We start from the raw sequence: 17,394 nt of genomic DNA, 5'->3' as shown, positions 1-17,394 counted from the left end.
TTCTATTGGATTGAATTCCTGTAAATTCTTTAAAAATCCTTTGTTCTATAGGAGCCCTCAATAAAGTTTTGTGGCATTCTTTTTAAAAAATAAATGGTATAATTAATCTCAACTTGCTGCTGCAGCAGCAGCAGCAGCAGCAGCGAAGTATAATTAATCAAAGTTCTGTGGTTATATAGTATTTGCAGAGTTTGATTTTGGTAGTTTGTTAGAGATTCTCTTCGTGACAGGCTTAAATCCTGGGCAGTGTGGCCATGCAACAATGCGGTTATGAATTGGACACCCGTACATTTTATCAACCATGTTAACTATGGACAACACAACTATGTTTGAGACCTTTGCGCTGTATTTTTTTCGGTATGCTATGTTTGAGACCTTTGCACTCTATTTTTTTTCCGCATGAATTTAAAAGCGTATACCTACGTAATATCTTGATATGGATTTGGTTTTCCGCACGCTTTTTACTGTTTTCCATGAGTGATGTATTAATTATGATAACATAAAGTCACCCTTAAATATATAATTTTATTACAATACCGTATGATTTTTTATTTTCAAGATATGCCGGCTTAGTCCATTAAAGATGTATATCTTAGAAACATATACGGTATGCGTATATGTGTTTAAGGGGTGAGTATATGTGTTATGATTGTTCGTGTTTGTAGCATATTTCTAAAATAATACACCCATTTTTCAATAATCAAATAATATAAAAATAAGATCACACGACTAAAACATTTGACCATTTAAATTTTCTGGAGAAGATGGGACGTCTGATTTGAAGTTTCTTCCATTTTCGTCACTTCCCAAATCCCCCGAAAAAAAAATCTCCAGCTGCCAAAGTCCTCCGTCACTGGATCGCATGACTCGCGTCTCGTCGCCCCTTCCTTCCGCTTCAGAGTTGGGCTGTGTTTAGTTCTACACTAAAATTATAAGTTTGAAGAAATTGAAATGATATGATAGAAAAGTTGAAAGTTTGTGTGCAGGAAAATTTGATGTGACGAAAAAGTTAGAAGTTTGTGTAGGAAAGTTAGAATCTACACAGGGCAGGCACACACAACCCACATCAAACACGGCGGCCACCTGCTGCCGCACAAGACCACAAAGCCCCCAACCACGACACCGCACCACATCCCCGCCGCACACCGCCAGTACAGGTGTCCGGTGGTGTCCCCTCCCTCCTCCGGTCAGCCATCCCCCCACGCACGCACCCGCCAACTACTTGACGGCTTGACGCCCGACCTTTCCCCCACAACGACCAACTACTTTGCAGCCTTGCAGGCAGCGCGAGGGAGGGAGGAGAGGCGGGGGCCATTGCCAGCCGCTCCAGCAACGGCGGGCGCCACCACAATCTCCCTGTCCCTGCAGGGGGTAGGGGGGGTTTGGATCACAGCGAGGATAATCGGAGGGTGTCGGGGCCTGATCCGTTTGCTGCCGAGATCTCACAAGAGCAGCGAGAAACACCCCATGGTGAGCCTCCTCACCTGATTCTTTTTAAATTGGTTTGTTCGATGGGGGAAGGCTTTTCATTTGTCCTAGTGCTGGTTGGTAGGTACTTGCTTGATTAGATTGGGTTTGGTTTAGTTTAGTTTAGCCTTTAATTTTGCTTCCTTGCTACTCTGGATCAACCTGCCATGGTGAGCTTCTTCTTCCCTCTCTCTTTCTCTCTCTCTCTTTTTTTTTCTTCCTTTCTTTTTGGATTTGTTCTGTGAAGCAAGTGATTAGATTCTTGGGTAATTCTGTAGCCTTGGGACAAATCTACGGACGTGCTCCATGTTTTGCTGAATTATTGGTACTGGGTTGCTTCTGTTAGGTTTCTTGGTCCAAGTTTGCCTTTCTCACTGGGGAGCGGGTGGGCTGTCTGCATTGTTTAGCCCATGATATGATTCTTGATTTCACTTGCTTGTTTCTGAAAGATTTCTGTAATTGTCATGAGGCATTCAACATTTCTGAGTTGGCGCATCACTAATTTTGGGAATGAAATCTGGGGACAGTGAATACCGGACTAATGTGGAGAATTTCCCTTCTTAATTGCCCCAACTGTTTGTTTCCTGATTTGATATAGAGATAAGTTTGTGCATTGATTCATTCTTTGTGCCCTTGAACTGTTCCTTCAATTTATTGCAGCGATTATCAGTTGGAGCAGAAAGGTGCCAGCATGGGTTTGAGGAGCAAGCAGCCAAAAGCATTAGCTTTCCGCTGCTATGCGGCGAGCCACCGATCTCTAACTCTTGCAGTGTGGAGCCTTGCAGCACTGGTAGTAGTTGTGAATTTCCATCTTCTTATCATACATAAGGAGGATGAGAGCACCAGCATACATGAGATCAATCGGTCAATTGTAAGCGAGCTGGAGGAGGTTGAGGAGGAAAAGTTCCGGGTATCGCCTCCCCGGAGCCGGAGGAATCCCCGGGCTGTGCGGCGCAAGGGGGAGCAGAAGCCACCTTCTGTAGTGGATGAGTTCTTGGATGAGTCTTCTGCGGTGCACGACATGTTCTTTCCAGAACGCAACATGGCTATAGATCCAATCAATGGTGGGAATGACAGCATGTACTTCTACTACCCAGGGAGAGTTTGGCTTGACACTGATGGTAATCCAATCCAAGCTCATGGAGGAGGTGTACTGTACGATGAGAAAACCGAGACCTATTTCTGGTATGGGGAGAATAAGGATGGCAAAACATACAAAGCTCACAGCAAGGGAGCTGATCGGGTAGGTTGAAAATTTTCTTATGCTTTCCATATTTTGACATCATTTATGTGTGCAAGAGCTTTTGACATGAGTTAGATAGGAGTAGTCACTTGGGTAGCACTTCTCACAGAACCTAAATCTAATACATGTAGTATGCATGTTTCTTTGGAGTAGTGTGTGCTAATGGATGGACCAAGTTTTCCTGCCCTTTTACATTCTGTTGGTGACACCCCATTGATAGTGGACATGTTACAATTATGTTATGTTGGGGAGGTACGGAAAAGCCTGGCTTGTGTCAAGGCAGGCCACTAGGAATTTAGTCTAATATACATAGATTGCAGAGATGAAAAGAATAGATAAAGAGCTTCAAAGTGACTTCAATAGTGCCATGGCATCTGATATTGTTAACTAACCAGCATGATTGGAAATTATGTCTCTGGGTTTTAGAAATGAGCAAAAGGGCTGGTTCTGAAAAATGGGTTTTTATCTGTTCAGTAAGGATTCCCTATGTAGTGCTTTACTTGGTTGTCCTGATATGCGGAGCACTGTCTCTAGATAGATAGGGAACAATCATCATTTTCTGTCTCAGGGTGTGTTTAGTTCACGCCAAAATTGGAAGTTTGGTTGAAATTGGAACGATGTGACGGAAAAGTTGGAAGTTTGTGTGTGTAGAAAAGTTTTGATGTGATGGAAAAGTTCGAAGTTTGAAGAAAAAATTTGGAACTAAACTCGGCCTCAAGAGCAAAATGCACCATCCTGCAGAGACACGTAGTATTTCAGAGTCAAAGTGACATCTGTAGCGTGTCAGAGCTAGTGGTGTCAGAGTTAGTGACTGTCATTGTAATTAATTGTGATATTCTGTTATACTGTTCTGTATAGATTTCTGTGCGTCCCTATGTCATTCCTAACCATGATAACCTTTTCCAGGTTGACATTGTGGGAGTAAGTTGCTATTCATCAAAGGACCTGTGGACGTGGAGAAATGAAGGAGTTGTTCTCCGAGGTGAGAAAAAGAATGTGACACATGATCTCCATAAATCCAATGTCCTGGAGAGACCCAAAGTTATATATAATGATCGGACTGGCAAATATGTTATGTGGATGCACATAGACGATACAAATTACACCAAAGCATCAGTTGGTGTGGCCATCAGTGACTCTCCCACAGGCCCATTCAGTTACCTGTACAGCAAGCAGCCACATGACTGTGAAAGTAGAGACATGACCATCTTCAAGGATGACAATGGGAAGGCCTACCTGATATATTCTTCTGAGGACAACAGCGAGCTCCACATTGGTCAGTTAACTGATGACTACCTTGATGTAACTGATAATATGCGAAGGCTTCTCATTGCACAACATCGAGAAGCTCCTGCGCTTTTCAAGTATGAGGGCACCTACTACATGATAACCTCTGGTTGCACTGGCTGGGCACCAAACACTGCACTAGCTCATGCGGCGACAGCAATAATGGGACCTTGGGAGACGCTGGGAAATCCTTGTGTGGGAGGGAATGACATATTCAGATCAACAACATTCTTCTCCCAGAGTACATTTGTGTTGCCGATTCCAGGACTGTCAGGTTCATTCATCTTCATGGCTGATCGGTGGAGCCCATCCGAGCTGAGAGATTCGCGATATGTATGGCTGCCTTTGACAGTAGGTGGACTACCTGATGAGGCTGCAGATTACAGCTTCATGTTCCCTCTTTGGTCCCGGGTGTCGATTTACTGGCACAGACGGTGGCGGCTCCCTGAGGGGTGGAGGGACTCCTGAAATTTACTTGACTGAAATTGGTATACAATTTATACATGGTGGTCATACTAGAGATACCATACCAAATTATTGACACGACACATTGGAGTGCACTGTATAGATCAGGTTTAGATCAGGTAGAGTTGTAAATGTGCAGTTTTTTTGGTCTGTTCTTAAATCACATATATGGTTGTGGGCTTGTGGCCTGTTGGGCGAGGTGTGGTGTTGATTATTTTTTCCTTTTACTGAGAATAATAATGTAGATGCAGAAATATCAAATATGGGTTTGTCTTGTGGTCTATCTGCTGCACAGGAACAATCACATTCTGAAAGCTCAAACGTTAGGTACTCACTCGCAAAATTGCTGCTTGTTTGTGGTACGATGAAGGGAGTCTGCAGCGGTCAGTTATACTTTTACCTTAAGCAACCATGTTTATGACCACGCGTATGTTCTTTCGCAAGTTTGGTTATAAGACAACCATGTATGTTCATCTTATCGTGAGCGTACTATGGGTTACTTATTTTTATACTTCAATAGGATTAATCATTTTTATTATTTTAGTTGTATAAAAAACGCTGGGGGCATACTGACTGAATTACTTTTGCATTAAAATCTTATGATGAAAAATAAATCTTGTACTATCATGTGGGTCACTTGATCAAGAGTACGTTGTGCATCAAGGAAGAGATTGACAAGCAACTAACTAGAGACAGGATTCATACGAGAGACATTGCACCACAATTGGTTACCTAATCCTACAAGTATAGGGTGAAAAAGGCAAAAAATAGAGGGTATGAGTGAATTTTACTGACCTCGTGGAGGTCTGTCCCAAGGACCCTTTAGGCCTTGTAAGTACTTATGTATTATGTATTAAGTGTATACTAGACATTGTATCGTAATTCTCTTATGTATTTACTTACAAGGCATAATACATAATACACTCAATCATATTTATTCTAACCCATGTTTAGACTATGATGAGTTAATTATAAATTGATTAATGATGTATAAACTATATTTTTGCGTCGCCGCTTTCTCTTCGGAAATATAAATATATACCCTTGGAAATGCTCATGGATAGCATGCTATAGCGTATCCGTGCACTTGCGGATTTACCTGTGACCGTAGCAAATACCAACATCGTCTAGGAGGCGGCAACCTCCAAAAGTAATAACAACCCGGCTTAGAGATGATCAAGTATCACATTAGCTTAAACAATAATGCAATGCACTTGTCTTGAATCAAACTACTCTCAAACAATCACAACGAATTTGGTCAAAGAGTGAATGTATTGAGTATATGCAAGTGAATAGTGTGCCAAGAGAGGCCCCTCGTTGCTGGTGGGGGAGTATTTATACCCCACCCATCAAAACTAGTCGTTGGAGCCAATACCCTAACTCTCAGATGCCTGCCAGTGAGACTGCCAAGGGGTGATCGGTCAGATTGGCCTCTAGGGCAACGCCTAGAAAACTAGCCGTTGTTGTGCATTGAATGCACGTGGGAATACTTGCCGGTCAGACTGTTGGTGGCTCCAATCTGACTGGCCCCGGCTCGGTCAGACTGCCATCGGCTCTGGTGACTTTGGATCCCCAAGACGTGGCCATCCAACCAACTTGCCAGGTGCCCGGTTAGACCGAGCCCAGCCTGGTCAGAAAGACTAGGGCACGCCAGTCAGACTGCCCTGGAGCCCATGGTCAAACCGACCTTGGACAAAAAATAAGATGAATAAAATTATCGAACCAAGCCCTCATGCAAATGACCTACTGTGTTATTTTGATCACTTATTTACCAAAGTCACTACCCCTCTTGATAGTATGTCAAAGTTAGAAATAAACTTAGCAAAAATTCAATCGCCCAACGCCTCGATCGATTAAAATAATCAGGCTAGATTTACCACCTTATTCCATTAATTTCTTTGTGCCATAAATTTTAATCCATGGTAATCATCCTTGGCATATACATCATTGGCATATACATCATGTGGTTCTAACTCAATTATATCACTCAAATAGAATAGTTAGTCTATAATTAGCACTTATCATTAATTACCAAAATTAATAATAGGGACTAGATGCTTCGCCCCCTCGCCCTATTTTTTTTAAATGTTAATGATTGGATGTACTTTAATGAGGGTATTTTAAATTTGGAACAATTGCTTTAAATTTTTGCTGCTAGTATTTTAAATTTGCATTGGACTTATAAGGTTGGTTTTTTCTGGGATAGAGGGATACTCGTCGACTTGTGTTACACGATCACCATGATTGCTTATGTATTCATTTTCGATCCTCATCTATTTATACTACTAGAATATATTAAACCCAAATTAAAATGCTGTATTTTCCAACAAGTTCATGTGGTAAGCAAAATGATTATTCAAACTGAAGCAAAGCACCAACCTCTTGATTGCTGGCTGGATTCATAAAGAGCTTACTCTCTCCGTCTTAAAATAATATAGTAACCTAGGATCAGATAAGACATGTCTTTATAGTACTAGATTGAGTCTCATTCGATTTTAGTTGCTATATTCTATAACGATGGGAATATTTCTAACTAATTAATTATAATGCTAACAGACAAGCTCCCTGCCAGTCCCCCTCACTCTGGGACTCATAAAGAGCTTATTCTCTCCGTCTCCTCACTCTGGGACTCATAAAGAGCTTATTCTCTCCGTCTTAAAATATAGTAACCTAGGACCGAATAAGACATATCCAGATTTATAGTTATAGATTGAGTCTCGTTCGATTTTGGGTTGCTATATTTTATAACTGTGGGAATATTTCTGACTAATCTCTACTATCGAAATTTGAGCAAAATCTCGAGCTAATAGCCCCTCCACGTGGCATCATGCAATTGCAGCGTTTGTCCTCTTCCCCCAGCCGTCGGATCGCGGATCGACGGTTAAAAATTGCTGTGGTGGAGCTCGTTGTAATATACAAAGTTTAAGGGTCTATTTTGAAAAAAAAGCTAATCCATATCTGTCCATCTCTCCTCTCTCGCCTTGCACACGAGCCTCAGCCTGTGCGCTCCGAGTCCTCCGACGCCGCCGCCTCTTCACGCCCCTCGCCACCGCTGCTATCGCTCCTCTCCATCCACGCCACCTTGGCCCACCTCCCTCCATGTGCCCAGTGAGTGCCCTGCGAGTCCCTCTCCTTCCACGCGCCGACGAGCCGCTATCCCCTCCTCGTCGTCGCTGGATGGGGACGAGGAGCTCGGTGACGGCGCGCGGGATTGGGGAGCAGCTCTCCGGCAGCGATGAGCTCCAACGATGCCGCCACCTCTCCCTTCAATCTTGACGGCGGCATGGCGACGGGGCTCCTCGAGCGGCTGCGGCGCAGATCCAGCCCACACCGCTGCCCAGGGGAGGGGGTGCACCAGCAGCACCACTAGTACTCCCTCCGTTCTAAAATATAACAATTTTTAGCGTTTAGAATTTGTCCCAAAATATATAACAATTTATCCACCAATATTCTCTTCTCAACCAATCACTTTTCCCACCTACATTCACTACTCATCCAAACTTTCTTAATAATCGTGTCCAACTCTAAAACTTTTTATATTTTTAAACGGAGGGAGTAATTTATATATTTTTTAAAACAATATTATAGTAAATTATAATTTTTTTGCGTGTTGTTATCATCAGCAATAACAGTGGAATGCACTAACAAAGAAGCAGAGATAAAAAACTGCACTAACCATAACCATTCGATCTGGAAAAAAAGATAGCTATTATCGCGTAATTGAAAAGTGAAGGAGCTATTCAAATGAATCCATTGACTGGTAAAGAATTAGCAAATAGAACAGAAGATAGAGGAGGCAAGGAATTGCCTGTGCCCAGCCTCGGTGACATCCCATCATCTTGCTGAGGCGTCGATTAATTAGTCATCCAGGATTAATTATGGCATTGGCGGTAAGAGGCGAGGATTAATTGTGGCATTAGCGGCAAGAGGCGTCGGCACTGGTAGGGACAAAGAGGAAGAGCGAGTCGCCAGAAAGAAAAAAAAAGAGAAGAGGCGTGCGTGTGCGTACGTCCTCACGCTGATGAGGCAAGCAGGACTGAACTGGGCTCCTATCGTGGTTATGGTTGTAGGCTGTTCGTGCTTCAATGGCCTGATTTCTAGCGTGGGGGTACACCAAGCTTAGCTGAGGGGGTGCACATATGGTTACTAAGGGGTATTAAGCACTAATTTTTCTTTTGCAACCGGGTGCCTAGGAACCCCATAACACTACTTAGCTTCGTCCCTGCCGCTGGCCCCTCCTCCTCGTCGTTGGATGGGAGCGAGGAGGTCGGTGGTGGCGTTCAGGAGAAGGGCATTACAGCGAGCTAAAAAGGAGATGATGATATAGACGCAATATATTTTGGTCTATCCGTGTTCTTCAAACCAGGTATATGCATGTCACATTTTAATGCATGTGTAGTGGTTTATTTTTAATGCTAAGAGAGTAACAGATCAACACATAATGTGTATATGCCTTCTTTGCTGTATAATCTGTGGATAGTAGTTAAATGCCAACAGAATCGAGACCATATCCTAATTATATTCTGTTGTTTATCCATCTTCCTTGACAGTTCTTGCATTGTATGTGTCAGCTCATGTGTGAAGTGTTGTGGTTACAAATTAGTTTTTGACTTTTATCTCTACTTAAATTTGCCGTTTTACAATATCAGGTTTTTACTGAGAGGTGCTGCACAAGTGTTATGTTGTTATGTACTAGAATCTGTTGGAAATAGTCCCACATTGCTAATCTAGGGGAAGTTGAACCAAACTTAAAAGTGGAGGGAGCCCTCACCTCTTGAGGTAGCTTTTGAGGTGTAGCAAGGCTTTCTCCTGGTTGGGCCAACGTCTCCCGGTTTTGGGCCAACAAGTGGTATCAGAGGCAAACCCACAATTTCTAGTGCTTGTGCACACTCAGGGTGGTGTAAGCCCAAAGCCCAGTGGACTGCGGGTGTGAGACCTGTATGTGCCCGTGTGTGGGGCCGGTCAGTGGACCGCGGGTGTGAGTCCCATATGTGCGCGTGTGTGGGGCCGGTCAGGGCTAAGGGGCGCCAATGTGTGACGGGGGAGATAATGTGGGACTTATTCCCAACAGAATCTAATGTGTGTTCAGCTGGAATGGTACTTTACATTTTGCTTAGTGGAGTGCCGCCATTTCTGGAATATCAGGTGTTAAATTTGAAATCCAATATATTTCTGGAATTGCTAAAGGAATATTTGATGCAGTTCTGAAGGGTCACATTGATTTTCAATCAGTTCTAAAGATATCTGACAGTGCAAAGGATCTTATAGAAAAAAAAAAGCTCTCTCATTGTTCTTCAGAGCGTTTGAAGGACCATGAAGTGCTAAGTATATTTGACATATTTCTTCACCTAAATTTGTTGGCCCTTTGTTTCATTGCCTGTCTATATAGCTGAGTAGCTCTGCATTTTTGTCATAACATATATTGATGCATAATTTTTATTTTCACTAATTATTTAATATGCACAAACCTTTTGATTTTTTGACTGATATATATGTTAATATCAGGACATCCTTGGATCTGTGAAAAATGGAGTTGCCACTTATCAAGCTCTAGATAACAGTGTTATCTCTTGGCCCAAACAATTCTCTGCAATGAACAAGTTAAAAAAGTTGGCTTTGAGAGTGAGTGCTTCATCTACCCATATGTTGCTTCCATATTGCTGCTATGATATTTGTATCATATCATCTTAGTCAATATCGTCGATTGGCCTTCACTAGAATCCCTTTGTATGCCATGCCATATTGTCATTCTTCTTTGGATCCTTATGATAATAAAATAAGTTAATTTTGGTCAATGTCAACATTGAGAGCTGCTCAAGGCTGATCATATGATTTTATTGCAATATCAGTCATCACTATGCCGCCACCTATATTCTAAGTCTTTAGTTCCATTCCTAACTACCATATTGCAAACATCAAAGAATAAAGATTTAATAATCAGACTAGCATGCACCATCACTTGGTTTAACATTAATTTGCAAAATAGAAATGATCAATGGCTGCCGAAGTCCATTCTTTGTTTTCAGAGATGTGAAAGTTCTATCAAATGATAGCAAACGTGGGACTATTGTTTTTCTTTGGGTGACTCTTACTGGATCTTTTTATAGTGAGGATCATGCTGAGTTGAGGAGTCTTCCTTCACACCCTCATTCCCATCTTAAAATGATCTACATTACAGGATTTTATGGTCAGAAAGATCAACTGGAGCTGGCACTTTATATTCTCCGAAACTCTGTCAGGCTAAAGTCAATGAAGATAAATCCAAAGCCTATAATTGCTGAATATCTTGGAGAGGTGAGAGAAAGTGAAGGATTTTTCTTTCTGGGATGGCTACCAGGTTGCTCTTAAGTTTCTCTGCAAAGAGGATCGCTATAATGTTGTTGATGTTAAGGAAGTTGGGCTTAGTGTTATTGAGAGCACACCAGATCTCTAGCTAAACTGGTCCAATATGTATCAAGTTCCTAGCAGAAAACTCTTGCCAGCAAAGAAGGCAAGAAAGAAAATGCATAGACCCTTGAATTTTATTGAATAGTTAGTTTATATGAAACTTTCTTTACTGAATATATGCTACGCGTGCCTCCAAAAATTACGTATGTTTGGAATTTGAAATAAAAAGTACCAAACAAATTTGGAGTGTGTTGAATTTTTTTTCTTCTTTAGTGACAATAATGTTTATATATTTTTTGTCAAGTGCCTTGTTCAACTTCCCTAAACTATATATCTCTGTTTCCACCTGTTGGCCATGAGAAAATGTTCAAATAAATAGAACAATCACCGTAAGGCGCGGCTTTTGCCGCGCTGTGTTTTCTAGTTTATATATCTAAAGCTGGCTAATCTCCTTGCCAGCTTGGTCCATCTTTTACCTGTTTATTTACTGCCACGTGTCCCTCCACCATTTAGACAACCGGCCTAGTATAAACTCCGTGCGTGCAGCATGCATGCCTCCGTTGCCATTCAGGAATAATAGGGAGTAACGGTGTGTGCCTCTCGTGTGAAAATCATGCACTTTCTAGACGTCTCGCTTGCCTACGTTGGTTCATGGGCAATTGCAGTGCTTTTGCACTATGCCGACCGAGCCAACCGTGCAGTAAGCTCACATATTGTTACATGCATGTGCATAAACTAAACCGGTAACTTGTATGAAGAAAAGAAATAAACAAATTAATTATATATAAAAATTAAATTTCAATATAGACGGTTCAAATACAAGAGGTGAGGGTATAAATATTTTTTATTCTATCGCATCTGCAGATTTAACTTCATAGTAAGTAAATGAGAGATTTCCCGCAAAAAGAAAAGAGAGATTCCAACAAGTTAACCTGTATTTCTTAAAAAAAGTAAAATTTTTTTTAAAAAAAATAATAGAAAGCAAGTATATAATAAAAACTATTTTATTCTAATCATAACAACTTAGATGCTAAACTTTAAAAAGTACAAAAGCAATGTAGAATGTTCAGGAAATACACCTTTATATGTATTAAAATATCATCCTCACCGCTGATAAGTTAAAACTTAAAACAATATTATTCTATAGCATGATATATGTTATTCTTCGGTGTTCTACAAACTCATCTAGAAAACACTAAAGGATACTTCCAATGTAAGATATTTGCATATATTTGATATAAATCTTTACACTAATTGCTATAAATAAATCCCATATTCCAAATAATATCTAAATGAAACATTAGAGGCTAAATTAGCATGCGTGCCAACAGGCACGCTCATTTTCTAGTTAATTATAATGCTAACAGGCAAGCTCTCTGCCAGTCCCCCTCACTCTGTCACCTACTGTCGCAAAACCATTAGTCCTTCTGATTACACATAATGGGAGGATAATGTTACTTAGGCTGTGTTTAGATCCAAAGTTTGGATCCAAACTTTAGTCCTTTTCCATCACATGAACCTATCATAAACACACAACTTTTCAGTCATATCATCTCCAATTTCAACCAAAATTCTAACTTTGCGCTGAACTAAACACAGCTGTGGAGATTATGGATACCCCATATCTACACGGCATATATAGTCCGACTGGGTACGGGATACCAGATATAGATAGAATATCTTTAAGAGGACTCGGGTTAGGTTCTAAACTTGTATGTCAAGGAAATATCCGGGATCCTAGTCGGTTACGATTGTATTTTATCTGTAATCACATATTCCGTTAGGGATATGGATTGTATTTTGTAATACAGACCCATTCCCCTATATAAGGAGGGGTCTGGGTCCCTTTGGGGACACGATTTTCTCCCAGATCATACGATCAATAATACACTCGGCGGATTAATCCCCGGACAGGAGTAGGGTATTACTTCTTGATTAAGAAGGCCTGAACCTGTATAAAATTCCTTGTCTCTAAACACATTCACTTTTCCAGCTTGATACCCACCCCCTTTTAGTATTGCCGAAATCTTGTTTCGATAGTTGGCGCGCCAGGTAGGGGTAGCGTCAAGTTTTTCGCCGATTAGTGCGATGGGTTCCGTCTCCGGCATCGACGACTTCGTCTTCCCTCCCGGGCAGGCGTTTCGGTTCGGCAGCCTCGACTTCATCACCAACGACTTCGGCAAGATTTCTCTCCTTGACTCGGATTCAAACCAGTCAGGGAGAGACCGGGTCTCAGCCCCGTTCGGTATTCCGAACTCGGCCGAGATCTACCCCAAGCTTATCTCGATCGAGTCGGCTCCAAAACACTCGGACGAGATCCCATCTACTTCAACACCACCAGATCAAGACGATGGGGCTTACTCGCCAATCCTGATGAAACTCCCCGACGATCTGGCTGCCGTCTTCACTACAAGGACGTCTTCTCCCTGTAGGCCTAGGCGGGATCCGGCTTCAGCACCGATTCGGCCTAGCTCCAAGGAAGTCGGCGTCATACTCCAGCCACTCGGTACGGTTTCGACGGATCAATTGGAAGGCTACTTCAGCTCCCCCGGCGTCAACTCACGACTGACAGAGATCGTAGAGTATGATGAATTTGGCTACCGCTACGACAACCGCGACCTCGACGACTTCGACGAAAGCTTTGAAGATAACTACACCCCTCTCTACTTCGGCGTCTTCATGGCCGATAACGAGACGGAAGAACAACGCCAAGCCCGAGAAGCAGAAGCACGACGCGTACAACAGGAGGCCGAGCGACGCCGACTAGAAGAGGAGCGCTAAGCACAAGAGCAAGAACGGCTGCAGCGTGAGCAACAGGAACGCGAACGGGCTGCAAAGGAGGCTGAGGATCGACGACAACGAGCCTTGGACGCAGGGCGACGAGCGTGAGAACTCATCGGCAGCAAGACGTTGAGGGGACAGCGGTCTTTCGCACCCCTCAACAGAACGCGGTTGCGGCGATCACTCTCCTCGACACCCTCCTCAAGGAAGACGCACTCAACCAAGCTGATCACGTCGTCAACATCTTGAACCAGACCAAGACCATGATTGCTGCCTCGGTCCCGGTTAACTCCGCAAGCGTCCGCACCCCGACTGGCAACCGAGTCCCACATCTTCGATCTTAAGATTATCACCAGCCAAGCCTCAGCATCGCTGGCGCGGGATCCAATCGCAGGAGTAGGGGTCACGACGAGCGATCTGTCCACTCGCCTCCCGAACGACACAGGGAGCGCCGAGTCGAACGACCTTGCTCCCCACCTCATAGGCGCCCCGTTGATCTTCGTGATACGATCAACCAGCGCCGCCCAGCACGAGGCTACGCCCACCGCCATTCACCGGATCGCTATGATGACGACATGGATGGAGTCGCTGCCTTTACCAATGACCTGCGTCGAGTGGATTGGCCAGCCGGCTTCAAGCCGACTAGAATCGAGAAGTATGACGGCACCACTAATCCGGAGTCTTGGCTCACCGTCTACGGTCTCGCAATTCGCGCAACAGGAGGAGACAACAAAGCCATGGCAAACTACTTGCCTGTGGCTCTAGCGGATTCTGCCCAGTCCTAGCTTCATGGGTTACCCCGTGGCACGATCGGATCATGGGCGGAACTTCGCGACCACTTCATCGCCAACTACCAGGGCACCTTTGAACGCCCTGACACACAGTTTGATCTCTACAACGTCATTCAGAAGTCTGGAGAATCCCTTCGAGATTATATCCGGCGCTTTTCTGAACAACGCAACAAGATCTCCGACATTACCGACGACGTCATCATTGCCGCTTTCACCAAGGGGATTCGTCACGAAGATCTAGTCGACAAGTTCAGGTGCAAGCCTCCCAGGACGGTTAAGCAGATGTTCGACAAAGCCAACGAGTATACCAAAGCTGAAGATGCCATCATCGTGTCCAGGCAGTCGGGTACCACTTGGAAGCCAAAGAAAGATGCGCCGACTACGGGAGAGGGTGGAAGTAACAATCACAAGGACCATAAGCGTAAACCCGAGGAACCTTTTGCGACTACTACACAATCCTCCCGACAACGTTCGCGCGTCAACACCTTTGACAAGATTATGAACTCCCAATGTCCGCATCACCCCAACTCCAATCATGCAGCCAAAGATTGCTTCGTCTACAGACAGTTTGCAGAACAATACGCCAAGAATGCACGGAAGGCCTCTGCCGGAGATCAAAGCACGTCAAAAAAGAAGAACGACGACGATGATGCCCTGACAGGTTTTCAAGACCATCGCAAGGAGCTCAACCACATCTTTGGCGGACCTCTGGCTTATGAATCTAAAAGAAAACAAAAGCTGACCGAACGGGAGATTAATGCTGTTCAGCCTGATACGCCCCAATATCTTCGGTGGTCGGAGACAACAATCAAGTTTGACCGCTCGGATCATCTAGACCGAGTGGTCCACCCGAGGCGGTACCCCCTGGTACTGGACCCAGTGGTTCGCAACATCAAGCTTCGCAGATCCCTCATCGATGGCGGGAGTGCACTCAACATCCTCTTCGCCAAAACCCTGGACGACATGCAGATCCCTCGCACAGAATTGAAACCGAGTAATGCGCCCTTTCACGGAGTCATTCCAGGGTTATCCGCTACGCCACTCGGCCAGATCACTCTTCCGGTCACCTTCGGTACTCGGGAGAACTTCCGCACAGAAAACATCTGCTTCGAAGTCGCTGATTTCGAGACGGCGTATCATGCCATACTCGGGCGCCCGGCGTTAGCCAAATTTATGGCTGTCCCGCACTATACCTACATGATGATGAAGATGCCCGGTCCTCGAGGAATCATATCCCTACGGAGCGACATCAAACAAGCCGTCACATGCGACAAGGAAAGCTGTGAGATGGCCCAAACCCACGAGATCGCGATCGCCCGAGAAGACATCCGACTGGCTGCAACCACGGCAAGCGAAGGGGAAGTGCCTACAACCAAGATCTCAAAGAGTGGAGAAAGTGAAGCCAAGACCAAGAAAATTCCTCTAGATCCTTTTGATCCTACTAAAACTGCTGTAATAGGCGCTAAGTTAGATTGTAAATAGGAAAGCGCGCTCATCACCTTTCTTCAAAATAATAAAGATATCTTTGCGTGGAAACCATCCGATATGCCTGGTATTCCTAGAGAGGTGATTGAGCACTCTTTGCTTGTTAAGGAAGACGCTAAACCCATCAAACAACGACTCCGCCGCTTTGCACAAGACAGGAAGGACGCGATCAAGGAGGAATTGACCAAGCTGTTAGCAGCAGGCTTCATCAAAGAAGTCCTTCATCCCGACTGGCTGGCTAACCCAGTCCTGGTTCGGAAGAAGACCGGGCAATGGTGCATGTGTGTTGATTACACCGACCTCAACAAGTCTTGCCCCAAAGATCCTTTTGGGTTGCCTCGCATTGACCAGATAGTCGACTCGACCGCCGGCTGCGAGCTACTCAGTTTTTTGGATTGCTACTCAGGATATCATCAGATCCGATTGAAGGAATCCGACTGCTTGAAGACTTCATTCATCACGCCCTTTGGGGCCTACTGCTATATCACTATGCCTTTTGGATTGAAGAACGCAGGAGCAACTTACCAACGCATGATCCAGAGATGTTTTTCAACTCAGATCGGTCGCAACGTTGAAGCTTATGTGGATGATGTAGTCGTCAAGACCAAGCAGAAAGATCATTTGATCACGGACCTAGAAGAAACCTTTGCGAGCATCCGCGCTTTCAGGATAAAATTAAACCCTGAAAAATGCACCTTCGGAGTACCGTCAGGGAAGCTGCTTGGATTTATGGTGTCTCATAGAGGCATACAAGCCAACCTGGAGAAAATCAACGCCATCCTCAACATGAAACCGCCGAGCTCCCAGAAAGATGTCCAAAAGCTGACTGGTTGCATGGCGGCGCTCAGCCGGTTCGTTTCATGACTCGGCGAGCGGGGGATGCCCTTCTTCAAGCTGTTAAAGAAAACAGACAATTTCCAGTGGGGACCCGAAGCGCAGAAAGCCTTTGAAGACTTCAAGAAACTTCTCACCACTCCACCTGTTTTGGCCTTACCACATTCGCAAGAGCCGCTATTGTTGTATGTATCGGCAACTTCTCAGGTTGTGAGCACGGTCCTGGTTGTTGAACGTGAAGAAGAAGGCCATGTCCAGAAAGTCCAGCGACCAATCTACTTCGTTAGCGAGGTTTTGGCCGACTCCAAGACGAGATATCCTCAGGTCCAGAAGCTATTATATGGTGTTCTAATTACCGTCAGGAAATTATCTCACTACTTCCAAGGTCACTCGGTCACGGTGGTTACATCGTTTCCACTCGGGGATATACTTCACAATCGCGAAGCAAATGGGCGGATCGCAAAATGGGCCTTAGAACTGATGTCCTTGGATATATCGTTCAAGCCATGAACTTCAATCAAGTCCCAAGCTTTAGCCGACTTCGTCGCCGAGTGGACTGAGTGCCAAGAAGATATGCCCAAGGAGAAGATGGAGTATTGGACTATGCACTTTGGCGGGTCGAAGAGACTTTCGGGCACTGGGGCTGGGGTTGTT

General features: G+C 44.2%; 1 protein-coding gene and 1 long non-coding RNA gene across 3 annotated transcripts; both read left to right on the top strand.

The window, feature by feature from the left end:
• Window positions 1-1,253: 1,253 nt before the first annotated feature.
• LOC4352047 (uncharacterized) lies at window positions 1,254-4,745 on the top strand. 2 transcript variants are annotated; one of them, XM_015762693.3, is made up of 3 exons: window positions 1,254-1,470; window positions 2,128-2,710; window positions 3,617-4,745. In XM_015762693.3, exons 2-3 carry the CDS (start codon window positions 2,159-2,161, stop codon window positions 4,463-4,465), a joined length of 1,401 nt encoding a protein of 466 aa, XP_015618179.1. In that variant the 5' UTR covers window positions 1,254-1,470; window positions 2,128-2,158; the 3' UTR covers window positions 4,466-4,745. The 2 variants fall into 2 exon arrangements, with proteins under 2 accessions (XP_015618179.1, XP_025877772.1); XM_026021987.2 differs by having other exon boundaries at window positions 1,470-1,637.
• Window positions 4,746-7,447: 2,702 nt separating this feature from the next.
• LOC4352046 (uncharacterized) lies at window positions 7,448-11,025 on the top strand. The gene is made up of 3 exons (XR_010738658.1): window positions 7,448-8,828; window positions 9,968-10,084; window positions 10,641-11,025. It is a non-coding gene; the product is annotated as an uncharacterized lncRNA (long non-coding RNA).
• Window positions 11,026-17,394: the final 6,369 nt, after the last annotated feature.

Source organism: Oryza sativa, chromosome 12, assembly GCF_034140825.1.
Source record: "Oryza sativa Japonica Group chromosome 12, ASM3414082v1".
NCBI lineage: Eukaryota > Viridiplantae > Streptophyta > Magnoliopsida > Poales > Poaceae > Oryza > Oryza sativa.
This window is presented reverse-complemented; position numbering and strand designations above follow the sequence as displayed.

What these genes read in the sequence shown, in the direction of transcription:
- LOC4352047 (XM_015762693.3), top strand. Translation starts at nt 2,159, where the DNA reads ATGGGTTTGAGGAGCAAGCAGCCAAAAGCATTAGCTTTCCGCTGCTAT. An exon ending in ACAGCAAGGGAGCTGATCGG is followed by an intron (nt 2,711 to 3,616) that starts GTAGGTTGAAAA and finishes AACCTTTTCCAG; the next exon opens with GTTGACATTGTGGGAGTAAG.